This window comes from Magnolia sinica, chromosome 7, assembly GCF_029962835.1.
Source record: "Magnolia sinica isolate HGM2019 chromosome 7, MsV1, whole genome shotgun sequence".
In the NCBI taxonomy this organism is placed as follows: Eukaryota; Viridiplantae; Streptophyta; class Magnoliopsida; order Magnoliales; family Magnoliaceae; genus Magnolia; species Magnolia sinica.
This window is the reverse complement of record NC_080579.1, coordinates 85,281,740-85,302,498: the sequence shown is the minus strand read 5'-3', so window position 1 is coordinate 85,302,498 and position 20,759 is coordinate 85,281,740. Positions and strand designations below refer to the sequence as shown.

Below are 20,759 nucleotides of genomic sequence, written 5' to 3'. Positions count from 1 at the left end.
TCAAATATCTCAAATGAGATACAAATAGGGCACTACAGATGGGACACTTGTATCCATAACTGCATCCATATCCTGAACTGTTGAGTCATCTACCCATTTCCCATATTTGTGTTCAAATCAGTACCCGTGTCTGGCCATCATAGACTACAAGCAACCTGTCAAAGGGTTAGGGTTGTCAAGTCAGGGAGAATTTTGGGCCATGGTCAATCCATTATGGAGCCATCAGATAAATGGTCTATATCATGGGCCCCACTAGCATAGGCTCAAGACTTGGGGGCACCACAAATGTCTAGCCGAGGATCTTATAGTCCCTCAAATTTCAAAAGGGGACTACAGAGTTCACTAAAAGAAATTCAAGGCTCATGGCTACTAAATACACTTATTAGTCTTATCGGCAAATCCGATCTTATGATAGATCCTTGAAGAAAATAGAGCACCTGAGTCATATGCTCATTAAGTTCTTGGACAAGGATACAGGCTCTCAATTTCCCCAGAATTGAAATCTCAAAGCTATTAATTTTGAATTTATAGTAGTTAATTGTAGAATTTACAGTGAACCGTACCAATAAGGACCAATTCAACTTATTAGAATATTGTGAAGTTTTTTATTAATACAGTCATATGCATTAACCATTCCTTCTTGTGACCCTTTTAATATTTGGATTTTGGTGATCCACTGAATGCAGCGCCATACCCAACACCAGTTCCAATACTCAGGTAATAATTCCAATATAAACTGCACATCACTTATTTTATCCAGTAGACAACCCCGATTAGTTGGGATAAGGCTTAGACGATGATGATGAGGACTTATTGTACCTAGTAATAAGGGAAATAAGACATGTTCAACATCATTCTTTAATAAGTTTGCAGTAACATGAGAAAAAATTGATCTGTATTATACGAAATAACACAACGGGAGATCATTTGATTTCTTTTATTATGAACAACTCGGTAAACTTTAATACAAATTGAAGAAATGCAAAATTCCTCTGCAAGCACTAAACTGTAGATGTACGATTTGTTAGAGATTCAAAGTACCTCCTGGCCCTTGGAAACAAAAGTGGATACTTTTAAAAATAGGATAACAGACTCATCAACTTCAGCATAAAGCAATACGAACTCAAAACATAAATTTTGTCACCTTCCAAGATAACCACTAGAACCATAATGAATAAGTATTAAGCAAATTCAGCACCTTTGATGTGAAATAAAAATAATGACAAAACATTTTCCAAGCTAACACCTAGGTAATTAAACCAAGACAAAATAGTGAACGTAAACAAAACAAGATCTCTGTTAGTGAAGATTTACCATTTTGACGAGGCGGACACGATACTCTACAGGCATTGTAAGCTGTAAAAGATGATTATGTACAACCATAATTCAGAAGGATTCCTCATCAAAAATAATAATAATAATAATAATAATAAGTAACATAAAAAAGAAGAGTACAAGACAAAGAGCCTAGTGATGCGACTAGTGTTGCCAAAATTGAATCATATCATTCAAAGTGAGGTGTCATTTTGCAGCAACCGAAAATCAAATAATTGCAAGTGTCTTGATGGATTATTTTTATATTTAAGAAAACATTGAAAAAAGACATTCAAAAATAAGCAACAAAAAATATTTACCAAATTTCCACAATCGAACATACCACATCATACTTTTAAGACAAAAACTGCACCATATTGACCAGACCCATCCATACCTACCATGGTCATCAAATTAGTTCTAGCTTCTATTAATATCCAAAACTCCCACAAGATATGTCACAATGATCCTTCAATTATTTAGAAATGCACTGAAAGAAATCTATAGGAAATTCATCATGCAGAAAAAGAGATATTCAAATTTCTTTCTTGCAGGATTTAAGACTACAAGAGAAAACAGAACTCCATAGTTCCTCTAATGCAAGGATGAATGATCGCAACAAGTGTCCAATGAAGACGTGGGTTCCAAAAACAACTTGCGGGTCCTACAGCTCATCCAACATGCCCCACAGGTGGACTTGTGCTCACGGATTTTTAAGGAGACATATCTCATGTGAGGTTGTCGCTTGCTTCTTTGGAGTCTTATTCAGTAAATATATTGAGGATTTTGTTAGGACTTAGGAGTCCAAAATTAGATCTTTTTGGTTGTCTTTAGCAATAGTTTCCAATAGTCTTATGTGTCGTAAACGTTAAGTCCTTTTTCACAAATGAAAAGAGAAACAACAACAGGCCAAAGGCTAGCAAGGAACAGACAACTAGGATTCAACAAGGATTAAACCCCGGCAGATCTCATCTAACCAAAACCTGCAGTAACGACCTACTCCGGCTATCCACTTCAACATTACCGGATCTATGAAGGTGAGAAAGCGACACCGAAGGCATAGAGAAATGTCAGCCACCTTGTCCAGGAAAATTGCGAGCTAGGAAGGGAAATCACCATCTCTTAATAACATTGCATGAGTCCCCTTCAATGATCAGCAGATTAAATTTGAATTCAGTAGCCCTTTGCGACAAAGCAGCCACCTTAGCAAAGGAAGATTCTCGGACACCAACAAAGCAGCACTAGATTCAGTCTCGTCATGAACGAATCAGCCTATCCCCAAGCGCGCACTCCAAGTTCTATGAACCGAACTTACTAGAACACAAAAAATAACACGAGATGTAGAAGAATGTTTTTAATGTGTTAAAGCTGTGAAGCTTTGCAACTTTCTTAGTATGGTTACAAACAAGGTATCCCGTATCAGTATCGGTTGGTGTAACAGTGTCCTCCAATACCGATACGGATACGGGGGTGTAACGGCGATACGGGGGCGTAACGGTGCAATTTTTATTTTTTTTGCTAAAAAAATATAGATTAAATCCGGAATATTCTAAGCATTCCAAATATGCATTCATTTATAAATTGGAACATGTTTATGGTGGTGTAACGGTCCACTCTTTGGTGAGAAGTTGTATCGGACTGTTCGATGAATTTATGAGCCAGATAACCTAGATTTGACTACAAAATTCATATATTTAATATTCTAAATATCTAATTTATATACTTAACAATTTGATATCATTTCTCCCAATAGTTCTTTGAAAAAATGAAATTAAATTCAGGTAGATGGCGTTGTCAATTTGGGGCTGACTTGGAGGACCAATCCATGCCCCAAATTAGCCTCAAATTCATGCAATTTATTGGCATTATCTCACTTATGAATTGGTGGACATTTATTGGATAGTGAATCATGAAAAAAATCAAAAGGCCCTATTTTAAAAAATAAGCATCCACAAATTAATAATTATAACTATTCAAACAATTTGATTTTGGCATTGTGAGGTAGCAACTACAGTCCATAATTTAATTGGTAAATTTTAAGTTAATAAATGTCTCGTGTACAATTTTTTAAGGGCCCGAATTAGGCGGGACTCGGATTGTGAAGTGTAACACACGAGTGTCAAAGTTTTTTGGGCCCCACCGTGATGAATGTGTTATATCCACACCGTCCATCCATTTTGCCAAATAATTTTAGGGCATGAGCCCAAAAATGAGGCAGATCCAAAGCTCAGGTAGACCACACCATAAGAAACAACAATAATTAAACGTCCACCATTAAAAATTTATTGGGGGCTACAAAAGTTGTAGATTAAGCTGACATGTGTGTTTTCCCTTCATCCACGTCAGTGTGACCCAATTAACAGGTTAGATGGAAAATAAACATTACAGTGGACCCTAAGAAAATTTTAATGGTGAGCATTCTATAACCACTGGTTCCTATGGTGTGGTCCACCTGAGATTTGGATCTTACTAATTTTTTGGATCATGACCTAAAATGATGTGGCAAAATGGATGGATGACCTGGAAAAAATACATACATCATGGTGGGGGCCACGCGGCATGTGGACCTTTTATTAAAAAGAAAACTCGGTGGCTCACACAGCCTCTTTGGAATGGAAGCTGATTGCGTACCGAGTAAACTCTGTAGGGTCCACGTGATTTAGATATTTAATCCACTCCTACCATCCATTTTACCAGATAATTTTAGTGCTTGAGCCCAAAAATGAAGCATATCCAAATCTCAAATGGGCCACACCACGGGAAATAGTGTGAATTGAATTTCTACCGTTGAAAATTTATTGAGGGCCACTGAAGTTTTGTATAAAGCTTATATTTGTGTTTGCCCTTCATCCATGTTTTTGTGATCTTATGAACAGGTTGGATGACAAATAAATATCACTGTGGGGCCTAGCAAGGTTTCAATGGTGGAAATCATTATTCCCACGGTTTCCTATGGTATCATCCACTTGAGCTCTATATATGTTTTAATTTTGGTATCAACCCCTTAAATGAGCTGGAAAAATAGATGGACGGTGTGGATAAACCACATACATTCACGATGGGCCCAACAAAGTTTACTCGGTACGCTAAAAGCGTGTTGCGTAACTCGTACACAGTCCAATTTCCTTTGGAATGAAAAGAGAGCAAAAGAGGGCTCTTCTACTTCGCTGCGATTTCAAATGGAGAGAGATGCGAGGGCTCTTCAACTTCGCTACAATTTCAAATGGAGAGAGATGCGAGGGCTCTCTGCACGAAACCCTAGCAGGGAGATGCGCATGGCTCTGTGCTCAAAACCCTAGTAGAGAAAGAGATGGTTCTCCGATTTTGAAACCCTAACAGAGAGTCACAGAGATGCTGGTCGGCTGATGGAGATGAGAAGAAGAGGAAGAGGAAAAGAAGAGAGAGAGAGAGAGAGAGAGAGAGAGAAACAGCCACGCAGTCCATTCCTTTTTCCAATACCGAAATGAAAAAGAATAGAGAGAAAGGGAAACCGAAAAGAAAAAGAGGGAAAGAAGAGGGAGAGAGAGAGGAGGAGGACGAGAAAAAGAAGAAAAAGAAGGGCCGCGGCAGCAACCACAGCCGCAGCTGCAGCAATCCGAGAAGAAGAAGGAGAAGGAGAAGAAGAAGAAGAAAACAAAGAAAAAAAAAAAGGTATGTTTTTTTTTTTCTTTTTTCTTTTTTTTTCTTTTTTTCCTATTTTCTTTAGGGTCGTAACAATTGTTACGATACCATAATGGCCGTTATGGAATGTAATGGCCCCGTAACGGCCGTTACAGGCACAAAAAAGAGAGGGTGGCCATTACGACCCTGTAACGCGTAATGGTATCAACCGTTACTGTTACGTGTCGGCCGTTACGGCCGAAATGTAACCGATTTGGAATCCCTTAGTTACAAATGAGGTTGCACCTCGCTGAGGTAGTGCAAATAAAGAAAACAACAAAACCAAAAAACAAAAAGGGAGCAAAAAGGAAAGAGAAAATTACAACTTTCTCAACCAATCCTTTCCCACGGCCCACTCCAGTACAATATCCCAAATATGACTAGCGACCCAATCCACACTACGACAAACGTTATGGAAGCATCTACCATGTCCATTCCTCTCGACCCAAACTGCCCGTAAACCGGCAAGAAGAAAAACTCTCCAAATCGCGCAAGAACTCTTGCTAAGGGCCACCCCATCCAAGCTCAGAGGAGATCCTTGTCAAAAGGCATGGACCACACCATACCGAACCTAGCAAGAAGAGAAACCCACACTCAGCTAGCAAAGGAACAGTGGATGAGAAGATGGTTAACTGACTCTTCATTGGCCATAAAAAGAAGACGTGTTCAGAATGATCATGGATTGCTTTTGGAAATTGTCGATAGTGAGGATTCTTTTTCTACCTGCTAGCCAACAAAAAACCCCACTCTTTGGAGGGGCACCGTAATTCCAAACATGAGAAGTGTTCACAACACTCTCCCTTTTTTTCCGAAGCATGAAGTTGAACAATTTCACCGTGAAGCGACCAGACTTGTCTTTAGTCCAAAACATGTTGTCATTTTCACCAACCGCCAAGTTGCAAGGATGACGCCATTCCAAAAGGGCAACCTACTCATCCACCTCATCCCACGGGGGGGGTGGCATCAAGGCAGAGAACAAACCACCTCACCACGGAGCTCATAGCATTTATCGATCATGATGCTTCGATCCAGAGCAAGACAAGCAATAGTCGGGAAACAGGTGGACAAAGGCATATCGCTCCTCCAAACATCTTCTTAGAAGTTAGGGTTGTTAATAGGTTGGGCTGGCTATCAGGCTTGTGGACTTGGCCTACCACGAGCTGGGCTTGGATTGCAATATTAGGCCCGTGGGCCGGGGCTCGGGCCTAAATCTGAAGCCCATCAGGCTTGGGCTAAGTAAAACAGCCCATCAGCCCAACCCAGCCCACCCATTGGAGTTAGAAAATTCTAAAATTTCAAAAGCTCCCCCCATTAGCAACTCTCTCTCTCCACGACAATGGAAAGGGCTCGAGCTTAGGCCCAGCGTAAACACACCAAGACGGGCTCGGACTAGAATTTTTTTGGCCCGTCACAAGCCTAAGCCAGGTTTGGGCCTATGAAGAAAACTGCAAACCAAGCATGGACAGAGGTTGGCTGGGCCCAAACTCAGCTCATTGACACCCCTACTAGAAGCGAATCTTCCCCCCATTCCCTAATAAGAAAGCAACACCATTGGAGAACTTGTGCTTCATGCTAACAATTCCTTTCCAAACCGACGAGGTTTTATAAAGGGTAGAATCCTTAGTCTACCATCCTCCTATCGTACAACCATATTTTCTAGCAACAACCTCTCTCCAGAGACCCCCCCACTTCTGTTCCAAACCACCGCCGCCATTTGCCCAAGAGGGCATCATTCATCATTCTAAAGAGTGAATATCAGCATTGCCTTTGTCATATGGTTTGTACACTTCGCCCAACTCCAATAAGTGAAACTTTTTCTCTCAGCCAAGTTACCCCAAAAGAAATCCCATCTAAGCTTGTCAAGGTAGGAAAGAACTGCCTTGGGACATTTGAAGAGTGACATAAAGTAGATAGGGCGATTGGATAAAGTTGCTTTAATAAGGGTAATATGCCCTCCAAGAGATAAGTACCACCCTTTCCAAACCAATAATCTCTTCTCAAACCTGTCCACCACTGTGTCCCAAAGATGCTTTGTCAGCTTCCCAATACAAAGGGGGAGCCCCAAATAAGATGTGGGGAAAGCATCCCACCTTGCAACCGAAAAGGCCAGCAAAGTGACCAACTAGGAACATTTCGAGCTCCCTCAATTAACTGCTAGAGTGGCAACATGTGGTGATAATCCAATGGCGAAGAACACTCTAGAAACCTTTAAGAACAAACAATACTACTCTCTCTACAAGGCTTCACTAAAGAACTCTAGAACGCTCCAAAGATATACACACTAATCTACACAATTCTACCATTCTTTACAACTCTATACGCTTCTTCCCACTCTACGATTCCTAAAATTTTGTGTACAAAACCTCTAACGAACAAGATGAGCATCATTTCACCAAGTCCATGACTTGGTCCAATGACAATGATAGGTACACGACAATCTTCCACCTATTGCGTCGATGCCCTCATCGACCACCTGTCGATGATCCTTCATGCCGGTTTTGTGATCTGTCACATCACATTTCATCCTTGTCTCCTAGATTGGTTGCAAGGCTAAGATCATCCCAACCTTCGAATTTCCCTTACATGCCACCAGGGTCATGTATGGATGCCTTTCATCCATGATGCTCATAACTCTAAGGTGGGGCATTGGAATCACCTTCACCTTGTATATAAAGCTCATGCCCGATATCAACTTGAAAATGCCCGGTGGAAATGGCAAAGAGACTCGTCCTACAGATTCCCCCACCAACGCCTAGCTCCCCGTCCTTGGCACACCTCAAATAAGCTTGGCTTTCAAGTTGACTGCCTTGATTTTGCTTTTCACTAGTGTTAAACCTAGCCACTTTGCCTCCTTCATAGAGGTGAAGTTATGGATTGCTCTTACGTCCACCATAGCCTAAGTGAACATGCCATTGATGTACACATCAACTCTCGTCCAAGCGGCTCAACCTACTTCACCACTTGCCCCTGCAAAGCACTCGAGAACTTGATCCTTGGCCTAATTAACATGGACCGAACCCAAGGATTTCTTATGTGGGCGATCCTTTGCCTAATGATCATTATCACAAATAAAGAAAGTTCAACTCTTCTCTTGGCTCTTGGGTTTGTTATCTGCAACATTGGGAAGCTACATCGACCTAATATGTTAGCTCCTCCTTAGCTTCCTAGACTCTCCTCATCCAACTTCGTTCTGAGGGTGTTAAGCGCCTATCTCTTTAGGCACTCCCTTGTCATGAGGCCCATTAGCAATAAAGCATTTCAGCTCCTATGGCTTGGACACGTCCGGTCTGTCCATGTCATCCCTCCTGTCTCTAGCACCCTTAACATTTCTGTCACCTGATGGCTTAATAGACCCATCCATGTGGTAGGAGTCTTCCTTGCATTCTACTCCGCCTTTGCCATGACCATCCCTCCTAAGTAATCTCAGTCTGGAAGAGTCACCCTCATGAACTCAATCAAATTCTCTATCACTGCAATTTCCAAAGCCAAGTCAGGCCCACCACGTCATTACATTCTTGTTTCGCCCAATGTTGCAACCCATCAATAAAGTTGAAGAGGAGTTCCTTCACTGGCATGTTAGGAATCTCTACAATGAGTGTCAAGAATTCCTTGAGATACTAAAAATCAACCTTGTGTGCTTCAACTACTTGAGATTCTTCCATGCCAAATACTCAACATTCTCAGATAGAGCAGTGTCTCAATTTTCCCCTTTGAAGTCATCCCAAGTGTTGATGACACATATTCCCCATTTTCCCTATTTCATGTCCGAACGATGCTTTCGCCATAGAGTCATCATGTCCATGGGGTACATTGTTGCAAACTCGCAGTCCTCACTTTACCCTCTCATCCTCCAACAAAACAGCCTCAAAATACTGCTTCAATTACCGAAGTTATCAAGTTCCTTAGCGTCCCTTGATGCATTGAAGGTCCTAGGTCCAGCATCCTCAGCTTCATTGCACCACCCATGGCCATGAACCTTTTGCACAATGTTGAACCGCCTCTCGTCTCCTCAACCTGCTCCCTCAACATGTTTAGTGTCTCCATCATCGTTGCTTGGAAGCCTCCTCCTCTCGACATTGAGTGTCGGCCAACATGTTTATGGCACCAACATCTCCCCCTTGAGTTCTCGAAGCCCACTATTGAGGTCCTCAATGCTAATGTGTACTGCTTCAAATTGCTCTTATCCATCTTCCACAGCCAGCTCCACCTGTGAATTTGCGCCTCCAACAACACCAACACATCATAAGGCATCTCCCTCCTTGGCTTGTTGATGCCAATACCCTCGTTCCCATAAGCTTGGTCATTATTAACCACCTTTGATGCCATTGCATCTCTATTGTCCCACAAGCGTTATGACTGCTTCGTAACTTGTTTCTAATACCACTTGCCATGTTCCAAGTGCTTCCTCAAGCATAGACCATGTAGCACTTGATTCATAGTTCCGTCTCAAAGAAGTCAGCCTATCCTCCAAGTGCTATGCACCAAACTTACTAGAATACAAGAGAGTCATGACATATGGTAGATGCTTCTATTGCACTAGAGCTCCAAAGCTTATGAGTTTCTTAGCATGGTTACAAATGATGATACAACCTTGTTATATAGACCTTGGAACATTCTAGACTCCCTCAATAAATTCTAGCATAGCATCATATATTGATCATCCAACAGCTAAAACACTCTAAAAAACTTCAAGAACACTCTACACTACTCTGTCTACAAGGCTTCACTATAGAATTCAAAAAAAAATTTAGACCTCCACACTTATCTACACACTTTTACCATTCTCTACAACTCTCTGCACACTTCTTCCCTACTCTATAATTCTCTATAATCTATGCACAAAGCCTCTAGTGTACAACATGAGCATAATTTGGCTAAGCCAACAACTTTGCCCCATAAGAATTATCAATCTATGACACCGAGCTCTCTTTCAGACAATGACAATGAGTAACAGCATTCCATTAGAATGATAATTCACTCTCGCCAAAACATACCCTTAAAATTCTAATACAAGCTCTAGATAGAAACAGATAGCTCAGAACATACAAAGACCCTCTGCAAAACAGAGAGAGAGAGAAGCACTCACATCTTGCCCCATTTGGGCGACGATATCCGCAAATATAGAAGCCATCTCTTCCTTGGACTGCTTATCGGAAAATTCAACTGACTCCACAATCGCTTTACATTTCTGAAGTGGCAACTCTCCACGAACCTATGAAAACAAAAAATTTCAAAAATATATAGTTATTAAAATGATAGCGACTACTTACTCAGTTACTTCTTCGATTCAGAAACCAGAAAGGGGAGTTTGAAAATCAATCGGGTCAGAGTAGATATCAATTCCCACTAAAATTAAAATAAAATAAAATAAAAACCTAGATGAGGCTACAGAAAGAAAAAGAGAGAGAAGTACGATGGTAGAGCAGAGCTCGTAGAGGAAACGGAGGGTCGGGACCGGATTCGGGAGCTTGAAATTGGAGCTCGAATTCTTCCATTCCCGGACGCAGTCCTCTGTCAGGTATTTATACTCCGTCGATAGAACGGACATCGCCGCCGGAGAAGGGTATAATAGGAAATATTTCGAAGAGTAGGGTTTTTCTGCTGGAGCGGAGGGTTTCAGAGATGGGGATGGTTTTGAGAGGAGATTGAAGGGTTTGGGTAGGAATTGGAAGGGGGATGGTAAATATGTAGAAGTTGAGGGTCGATTGTGGAAGAAGGAACTAGAGAGGGAGAGGGGAAGAGGGGTGGAAACGTAAATATGTGAAAGATTGGGGTCGATTATGGAAAAAGGAAGTATAGAGAGAAGCGAACAAGGGTTTTCTATTTCCTTCAGGCATGGAGAAGGAAGAAAACGAAAGCTACGCAAATTGTTGGGCGATTCGCGCGAGTGAATGATGAGGGAAATGTTCGCGTCTCACGTGTTAACATGGCACGCGTGTGCGAGATAGGGTGCGGGTATAGGGTGGAAATGCGTTTTGACGGTCTCGTCTGCCTGTAGTTTTGTCCCAATTCAAAAATGGTGGTGACTCTTCAAACGTGCACACGACAATATGGCATGGTTATATTGTGATCTGGACCGTCCAACTCACTGAACGAACCGTTGATGAAGCACAACCGAAATTTGTAGTGAGACCACGAAACTAAACTTCGGTTTTTCAGCATTCATTTGATAGCTATTAAATGGATGGTTGAGATTTTATTTGTCAGTGTAAACTTTTAGATCTACTTTAACCATAGTGGGAGCCACAACTTGGATGGTCTGGATAATAGTATATCAGGGCCGAATGTGAGGATGCATGAGGCACCATCATTTTTTAAATGTTGCACAACTCATGTATCAGCCTACTCCCCGAGTTCATGAGCATTTTGATAATGACACGTGTCTCTAATACACACGTGGCAGTCAAATCAGAACGGCTCAAATAATGGGAACTAATGTGTCAATTTACTCAAAATCAGATTGATTGCATGATCCTGACCGCTGAATGGACGTTTGTTTGTCAAATTTGGACCATTTCCCAATTCTCTTCTACCGTCCATTTGATGCCCACTAACTGACCGGTTAGGATCATACTTACAGTGTAAACTTTGGATTGTAATCCATCCAGATAGACTCCAGAATTTTAAACGGTTCTGATTTGAGGTATCTATCACATTTATTTTCTGAAGCCTCACCTGTACTCTATCTATAATGCTATATACTCCGTACCGAAACATGGTTGCACTTGCAAGAATGGCGGTACGTAGGACCGCCCGGCCCACGTCCGACCGGTTTAGACCGGATGGGGACTAAAGCGGCACGTCTGTTGGGTTTGGGCCTGGGCTCAGGCCCAATAACTAACATGGCTTGTATCCGTTTACTGACCTCACACGTGTTTAATTTTCGAAAGTGTCAGTGGTTGTGTACGTACGTAAACAGTGGGTGGGAGATCTGTCAGAGGCCATTCCGCATAGCAAATGAAAGGCCCAAAACAGACCTGAGCCCAGCTGTGATGATTATGCACGCCAGAGCCCATCCTGAGCCAGGCCACCAACTTTGTTGCAAGATCTGGGCTGTCCATTAGGTGGGCCTTTATATGACAAACATGCCTTTGAAATCCTAAACTGGCCAGATGGACCGACACTGGCTCAGGTTTGGGGGTGCGGTCTGGTTCTGGGTTGAAACTAGAACCGAACCATTCTAACGGTTCTAAGAAAATTGGAATTGGAACCAAACCATTTGCAAACTAGAACCGGTCGTAAAAACCAGTTCGGTTCTACAGTTCTGGGCTTTTTATAATCCAGCCCAATTGCATATATTTTTTTAATAATCCAGCCTATGTCCATTCATGTTGTGATCTATTTGATAAATGGTTTAAATATTTTGTAAAGTGTGCAGAAAGATATTTATGAAAACAATCAAAAAGTGCATTGTAAAACATAAATCATGAATAAAATAAACAACTAAAATATATTGGAAACTAATAAAATAGACAATTAAAATATATTGTAAACTCAGTCTGGTTCCAAGTTTGGTTCCGAGTTTGGTTATACGGTTTGGTTCACGGTTTGGTTCAGTTCTAAGGACCCTAAACTGAACTAATCGGTCCTTTGATTTTCGGAATCAAAACCAGAACTGGTACACTTTAGAACTAAACCAAACCACAGTTCCGATCCGATTTACCGGTTCTACCAATTCCATGTGCACCCCTACATAAGTTAATAAACTGCCGAGCCCAGCCTAATTAATAGATGGGCTTAAATTTAAGCTAGATCCAACCCTCGGGTCTGATATTCCAGCCCAAAGCGAGCCAGCCCAAAAACCCAGTGGGCGGCAACCCTATTTGATCCATCCCGTCAGGTCTTATTGCATGGATTTTCATGGCAGTGATGTAGCTAGACTCCAAGAACCATTGATCAGGTTGAGTCTAACTGATTAGTTCTGATTTGTAATTGGACCAAGACCATTGACCATCAGATAGGACTAGCTGGCCCTGGGGCATAGTGCATGAACGTACATGACAATGGCTCGATGGATCCCCATATAATATATGCAGACTGAGAAACCGCCTGTGTTGGTTGGCTCAGGCTCGGGCCTTAGAAAGTGGCCCATTTTGAGTGTTCTTTGGGTTTGATCTTGGACCTTGTATTTTCGGGTTAGGCTTGGGTTGTCCTAACCAGGTCCAGGCAAGCCGACATTAACCATCTTTTGACCATCCATCACCAAGTGGTCCATACGTTTGTGAGAAAAATAAAAAGAAAAAACCAATGGACAGCACTCAACATATACATGTGGGCCACCTGATGAATGCACAAACCTAACATTTGCATATTCACATTGGGTACACGTGATGAACGGGTTGGATTGGCAAATGTGCATCTGTTCATGTCCCAAAACTATGCTGGTTCGTTCCGGGCCTCAATAAACAAGTGTGGCCCACCTGATCAAGGGGCCATCTTGGTTTTTTGGACAAAGGGGCCTCCCCACGATTCCCACTTGATGAATGGGTCGGATCTCCTACTGATATGCCATTTTTTTCATATCAGCCATGATTGCAGAGATCATGCAATGTTCGTCCTGTTGCTAGTGTTTTCGTTCGGGCCATCACTTTGTACACGTGGGGTTCACCTTTCGGTGATCAAAACCGTTTGCTTGGGTCCGTACTTAACTTTGGTCTTTTAAAAGTGGCTTGTTCACGTCTTTCTCACTTTAATGTGGTTCGTTACTGTATTCTTTTTTTCTTGCAAAAGCATGCCGAGTCGGCACGTGTGCACGTGCGAGATGGGCCACAGATCAAGAAGAGCCAATATGGCCGTGTAAACCAAAATCGATCATGAATGCAGATGCTATATGGGTAAGCATCTTCCAGGTTATTTGACCCCAACACCAGCCAGCTAGCTGGTGTCAAAGCTCTGTGGGGCCCACCATGATGTTTGTTTTCCGTCCAACCTGTTGATAAGGTCACACATACCTATATGAAAGGAAAACACAAATATCATCCTTATCCAAAGCTTCCGTGGCATTAAAAAAAAAAAAAGGTCTACGATAAGTGCTCAATCCCCTCTTTTACCTGTGGTGTGGATCGCATTAGAATTGGATCTGCCTCATTTTTTGGGCTCACGGCCTAAACAATCTAGCAAAATGGATGGACGGCGACAATAAAACATACACATGATGGTGGGGCCTACAGCACTTTTACACCAGCCCCTGGTATGGGGAGTCACTGTCACTAGCTAAACCCGGCACTTGGTATCTTGGAAATGACGGTAAAGGGCCCCGCAATCAACATTTTTTCAAATAATGCTGTTGGTAAGTACTAAGTAGTTGGATATAATCCCCGCGGAATCAACATTTTTTTAAATAATGCTGTTAGTAAGATATGATCTGACCACCTTCAAGGACAGCTCGGCCTTTACCTAAGGGCCTGTTTGTTTTTTCAAGAGATGGTAAATACACGGTAAACGGTAATTTCCGCTATTTCACGTGTTTGAAAATTCATAGGAATTCGTGTCTTTAAATTTGGCTCAAAAGAGGTAATTTTAATTTTTGAACCACATAATAATGCATATGATATATCCATTCCATCCATCTATTTTACTACAATATTTTGAAGCATGAGACAAAAAAATGAAGTAGATCCAATACTCAAGTGGCCCACGCCAAAAGAAACAGTGGCCCCAAAAAGTTTTTAACAGTCAGTATTCAATTTCCTTTTTCGTATGACATGGTCCACTTGAGTTTTGGATATGCCTCATTTTTTTACTCATACTATAAATTCAACTGGAATAATGGATGAATGGTGCGGATAAGCAAAATGCATCACACTGGGACTCACTGATATTTTGCAATATTCTTGGTTTTTGTGTCAAAAAGTAAGAGTCAAATCAGGTATGGTATGAATGCATAGAGAAATAATAATTATTTTTTTACACGGTATTTACCATTTCACCCGGAAATCAAACAGGCCCTAAGAGAATTGGCATGAAGCTAGCAAACATAGCCCTCAGCGGGATGGGGCCTCAAGTGTCTGGACATTCACACATATCGAGAACCAAATAACCTGGTGTGATCGAAGAACCATCGAGAACAACAAAGTCAAGTTTTGATAAGCCCAATCCAAGTTGTCCTCGGCCATTCGACATAACTCGGCTTAGAGGAGCTCGGCTCGGATCGTCTTTTCTCGACTAGGTGGGCTTAACCAGATCAGCTAGGTGCGAGATCACCTCCAGTAACGCACGATAAAAATAACCGTTCGATACACGATTCTGGGGTAACCGACAATATCATCGCTCATGCACATCTCGCCTAATGGCTGAGATCGTGCCTAGAATGACGGGTCCCCTGTTTGATGAACATTATAAATATGGGACCCACCTACAGGAACAGGTACGCAAAATCTCTCCCGCAAAACCCTCGTCTACAACTAAACCCAGATTCCTAGCTTGACTTTGGCATCGGAGGGTCCCCTGTCTTGGTCAGGGTCTCCATTACTTTCTTCTCATTGTGCGAGTGCTCAAAAGATCAGAAGCTCAGTGAGGGTGGACCAGATTTTTGCATCAACATTTCGGCGTTGTTTGTGGGAAGACGTGAAAGTCAATCCTGCTTCACCAGAAAGAGTTATGGCCAAAGGAAGAAAGAAGACACATCCTCCCACTACCACTGCCAACCCTAAACCTGCTAAGCAGCACAACCTTCAAAACTCGTCTTCTCAGCTTCAAGTCGAATTGGCCCCTATGGGCCCGACGCAACGATATCGGAACCAGGGAGGCTGCTATCTTTCTCTGCAAAACCAAGTCGAAACACTATCCAATGAGCTCAACCAAATGAGACAACTACTAGAGAGGCAACTCTCCATCCCTAATTAAGAGGCGGTGGCCCCAGTAACTATCGAAGATTTAGAACTTGTTGGTCCTTGGAGAGAGATATCATGGGGCATATCTACCCGGGCATCATCCCACGTTTTAGGGACATCGGTGCTAGCACCTTCTGACTTGCATCACAAGTTGGAAAAACGAAAGTGCGGAAAAGCATCCGAAGGGCCCCCGAAATCGTTGCCGAAAATAAAGATCCTTGGGAGCCTCAACTCGACGAATTGCGGGGCCAAATCGGCGTCTTACATTAGACTTACCAGATGTAAGCTCCGAAGACAATAGATGTGATGATGGAGGAGATAGAGCCACCATTCACCAGCAAAATCATGAGCTCGGTTCTGCCCTCAAGGTTCCAAATGCCGCCCATCCCCCCATATTTGGGATCCGAGGATCCAACCGAACACATGGAATCCTATCGATCTTAGTTGGAGCTCCAGTCGGCATCCAGCTGAATCATATGTCGTGCCTTCTCCCTAACCCTCGCAGGGGCTGCGCGGAGCTGGTATAGGCAACTGAAGCGAAGTTCAATAAACTCATTCGTCGACCTCAGCAAAGCATTCCTGATGCAATTCATTGTCAGGAAAGAGCGATGAAAGTCATCTACCTATCTGCTTACTATCAAGTAAAGGGAAGGAGAGATTTTGAAGGATTACATTGTGCAATTCAATGGGAAGGCGGTACAAGTCAACGACTACTCGAACAAGATCATGTTGACTGCCATGATCTTCGGTCTCAAGGAAGGAAGGTTCCTCTTCTCGATTGGGAAGAACCCTCCGACCGCCCTGGGAGAGCTCATGAATCGAGCTCAAAAGTATTATAACGCCGAGGACCTCTTCAGCTCCAGGAAGTCAACATGGAGCACCGAGAACTCAACAAATGATAAGAAGCGCAAAGAGGAGGCGCCACCTCGGACAACCTACAACAAGAAAAGATCAGGCAAGGACACCACGCATGGTCAATGATCAAGCAGACACCCTGAGAGTTGGTTAAGCTCATACACCCTCCCCCCTCTCAACGCCTCTCCAAAGCAAGTCCTTCTGGAAGTCCAAGACAAAAGGCTACTTAAGTGGTCGAGCTATATGAAGGCTAGCGTGGATCATCGAGATAAGCGGAAATATTGTCGTTTCCTCCGCTACCGCGGCTATAACACTAGCGATTGTTTCGACCTCAAGGAGGAGAACGAGACCCTCATCTGCAGCGGGCATTTACGGGAATACGTTAAGGAGGGAAGACCAGCTTGGAAGGACGAATAGCCGAGCAGAACTACCGGCACCGGCATTGAAATCCATACCATTTGTGGCGGGCCTGCAGGGGGCAGAGATTCAAATCGAGCTCGAAAGGCTCATGCCCAGAGTACTGATCCAGATCATTAAGTTCATCTAGCCAACAGGCCATGTAAGGAACAATGAATGCATCCATGCAGCCTAACGTTCTCCGAGAAAGACGCCTGCAGTATCCAACACCCTCATGACGACACTCTAAACGTAGCCATAACCATAGCCAACCAAAGGTGTATCGCATTCTCGTGGACACAGGTAGCTCGGCCGACATACTCTTTTCCGAGGCCTTCGATAAGATTGGGATCGACAGATCGCATCTCTAACATGTTAAGACCCCATTACACGACTTTGCGCGGGACAAAGTCATCTCTGAAGGTGTTATTCCCCTACCTGTCACAGCCAAGGAAGGACAGAATCAGATCACCACGATGGTCGATTTCTTAGTAGTAAACTGCCCTTCAACCTACAACCTCATCCTCGAATGACCCTCCCTCAACTCCATGAGAGTCGTGGTGTCTACGTACCACCTCCTGATGAAGTTCCCCATCTAGGACAAGATCAGCTACCTTCGAGGAGATCAATGCGAGGCTCGACGGTGCTACTCAATTGTGCTAAGGAAAGGAATGACCAAGCAAACCCTTACGATCAACTTGCTTGATCCTAGGGAAGATTCCTTGGAGAGAAATTCCTTGATAAAGGATCTCTTAACCGTTCCCCTTGATGAGGCCAACCCGACCAGAACGGTCCAGATCGGGTCATTATTGACTCCCGACCACCACGCACGAATGATGAGTTTCCTCTAACAAAATAGCGATGTATTCACCTAGTCTCATCAAGACATGTCAGGCATTGATCCCAAAGTGATGGTCCACAAGTTGAACGTCGACCCAAGTTCCAGACCAGTCAAGCAGAAGAGGAGAATGTTTGAACTAGAGCGGTACGCCACAATTGCCGAAGAAATTGGCAAACTCTTAGATGCAGGGTTCATCGAAGAAGTGCATTATCCTGAATGGATCGCTAACGTAGTTTTGGTGAAGAACTTCAACGGGAAATGGCGAGTCCGCGTCGACTACACTGATCTGAACAAAGCATGCCTCAAGGACAACTTTCCTCTCCCCAGAATTGACCAGTTGGTCAACAGCACGGCTAGGCACGAGCTCCTGATTTTCATGGACGTGTACTCAAGATATGATCAAATAGCGATGCGCCCATCGGATAAGTAGAAGACGACCTTCATCACGGATAAAGGCATCTATAAGTATAGGGTTATGCCTTTCGGGCTAAAGAACATGAGGGTCATATATTAGCGGCTGGTAAAAAAAATGTTTACCCAACAGATCGGATGATCCATGGAGGTCTATGTCGATGACATGCTAGTGAAGAGCATCAAGGCTACCGACCACCTAACTGACCTCGGTGATACTTTCTCCATCCCGAGGAAATACCAAATGAAGTTAAATCTGACCAAGTGCGTGTTTGGATTTAGCTCGGGTAAATTTCTCAGCTTTCAGGTTAGCTAAAGAGGAATTAAAGCAAACCTTGGTAAGATTAAAGCCCTGTTGGACATGGAATCTCCTTAAACTGTGAAAGAGATCTAATATCTCACTGGAAGAATCGCTGCCCTCAACCACTTCGTCTTCAGAGCAAATGACAAGTGCCTCCCCTTTTTTTAACAACTAAAGGATAACAAGAAGGCAGAGTGGACCCCTGATTGTGAACGAACATTCCAACAGTTAAAGCAATACTTGGGGTCACCCCCATTACTGTAAAAACCAGAAGCAAGAGAACCCCTATTGCTCTACTTGGCGGTATCAACTTCAACAGTAAGCTCAGCCCTCGTCCTAGAATTCAAAGATAAGCAGTGCCTAGTATACTATGTAAGCAAAGCCCTGGTCCCAACTGAGACTCAACATCCAGATCTGGAGAAACTTGCCTTAGCCTTGATAATCTCGTCCTAACGACTCCGCCCTTACCTCCAAGCCCACACCATAGTGGTCCTTACCGACCAATCTCTCCGCCAAGTTCTTTAGAAGCCTAAGGTGTCAGGGAGGTTAACTAAATGGGCAATTGAGCTCAGTGAGTTTGACATCGAGTATCAGCCCAGGAATGCTATTAAGGGCTAAAGACCTTTCAATCATGTAGCAGTTATCACTTGTGCGAAGACCTTTCATAATTAATTTTCCAACAAGGTCTGAGATCTTGCACATTTTTTTGGAGAATGAAACTGAGTGTTCTTTGTCACAGATCTGAAAAATGCTTGGAAGATTATGTTTTAAACCTTCTACGCAAAAAAAACATTCTCAATTTTGGGCAACCCTGCCCTAACTATTGTTCCTCGTCCAATTATCTTGGTAGAGCTCCCATCACCAAATGTGACCGACCCACCATTAAATTCTGAATATTCACAAAATTAAGTCCGGTCACCAGTCATATGTCTGGAATAACCATTATCAAGATACCATTTTGAACTATTGCTTGCTTTAAGTGCAGTATGAATTACAAGGCAATTGTTCTTATTCTTTATTACCCACTTGGTTGTCAACTTTTTTGGAGAGGATATTTTCATTTGATTTTCTCCTAAAGGTTGATAAACAAGGGATTTTTTGAACTGAACCAGATTTTCTTATTTCATCAATTCTTTGGTTTTTTAATTTAGTTGAGCTACCTGTTTTAGTAACTCCTCCATCCTTTCAGATATTTTGGATGGATAGGGATATTGTTTTCTTGCTTTAAATGTGATCTTTGAGGATCTTTTAGACTTTTGTACTCCTTTTCTGGTTGTTTTGAATTTTTCCGTGCGTTTCAACCTGGAAGAGAAGTGGGACTTACTAAAGGTTAATCATTCAAATTTGTGATGTGCCAAATCTTCACACGTATGACAAGTAGGAGTGTTTTTTGACTTGCTTCCTAAGGTAACAAATTTAGTCACAGGTGATGCGGGAGAGGGACTCGATTTGTATGATTCTTATCCTAGTCTTTTCTTATCTTTAATATTTCTTCTCAACCCTAAAAGTCTTTCTAGTTTTTCATTGCTATGGGAAAACTTGTGACTAAGTTCATCTAATTTTTTAGATTTCTCTACATCTATTTTCAGTTTATGATTTTTAGTGTTTAGATGAGAGTTTTTCAATTTCGGTTTATTATTTTCATATTCTAATTGTTTTATTTGTTCATTTAATTCTTTAATTTTTGAACCTTGCCATGTAATTGTCCTTTCAAGCTTGTCATTATTGGCATGGCATGGTTGAAGATCATTGATTAAGTGAGTATTTATATCCAATGCTTTATCAAGATCTTTTTGTAACAGTTTTTTCAAGTTTTCAGTAATGCCAAGCTTTTTAAAAATATTGATGTCATGGGTATAGAGTTGATTATAGGCATCATTTATGTTTTCTTCTTCTTATATATCCGAGGCGAGTGTTTCTTGTTCACTTATCTCTTCAATATCAGTTAACACTTTCCCTTCTTCATTGGTCACAATTCCAACTTCAGTTTAAGGATTTCCCTTTACGTTGTTAAACCCTGTAAGAGGAAGCCGCTTTGATACCAATTGAAATTGCGGTAGAACCGCCAGTACTGAAGTATCAAGTATGACCAAATGTCCTAGAGGGGGGTGAATAGGACTTTTTAAGATTATTTTTCAATAAGTACAAA

The 20,759-nt window shown here is 42.3% G+C and overlaps 1 protein-coding gene across 4 annotated transcripts in view; it reads right to left on the bottom strand.

The window, feature by feature from the left end:
* The window catches only part of LOC131251596 (THO complex subunit 2), a 105,759-nt gene extending 94,906 nt beyond the window's left edge, over positions 1-10,853 (bottom strand). For 2 of the 4 annotated variants that reach the window (XM_058252409.1, XM_058252411.1), the window contains exons 1-3: positions 10,388-10,849; positions 10,061-10,186; positions 1,315-1,356 (exon numbers count right to left, since the gene is read on the bottom strand). In XM_058252409.1, the coding sequence (XP_058108392.1) occupies positions 1,315-1,356; positions 10,061-10,186; positions 10,388-10,522 (303 nt within the window). In that variant the 5' untranslated portion in view covers positions 10,523-10,849. Of the gene's footprint in view, positions 1-1,314; positions 1,357-10,060; positions 10,187-10,387 lie in introns of all 4 variants that reach the window. The other 2 variants (XM_058252413.1, XM_058252412.1) reach the window with 2 other exon arrangements.
* Between the last annotated feature and the right edge of the window lie 9,906 nt (positions 10,854-20,759).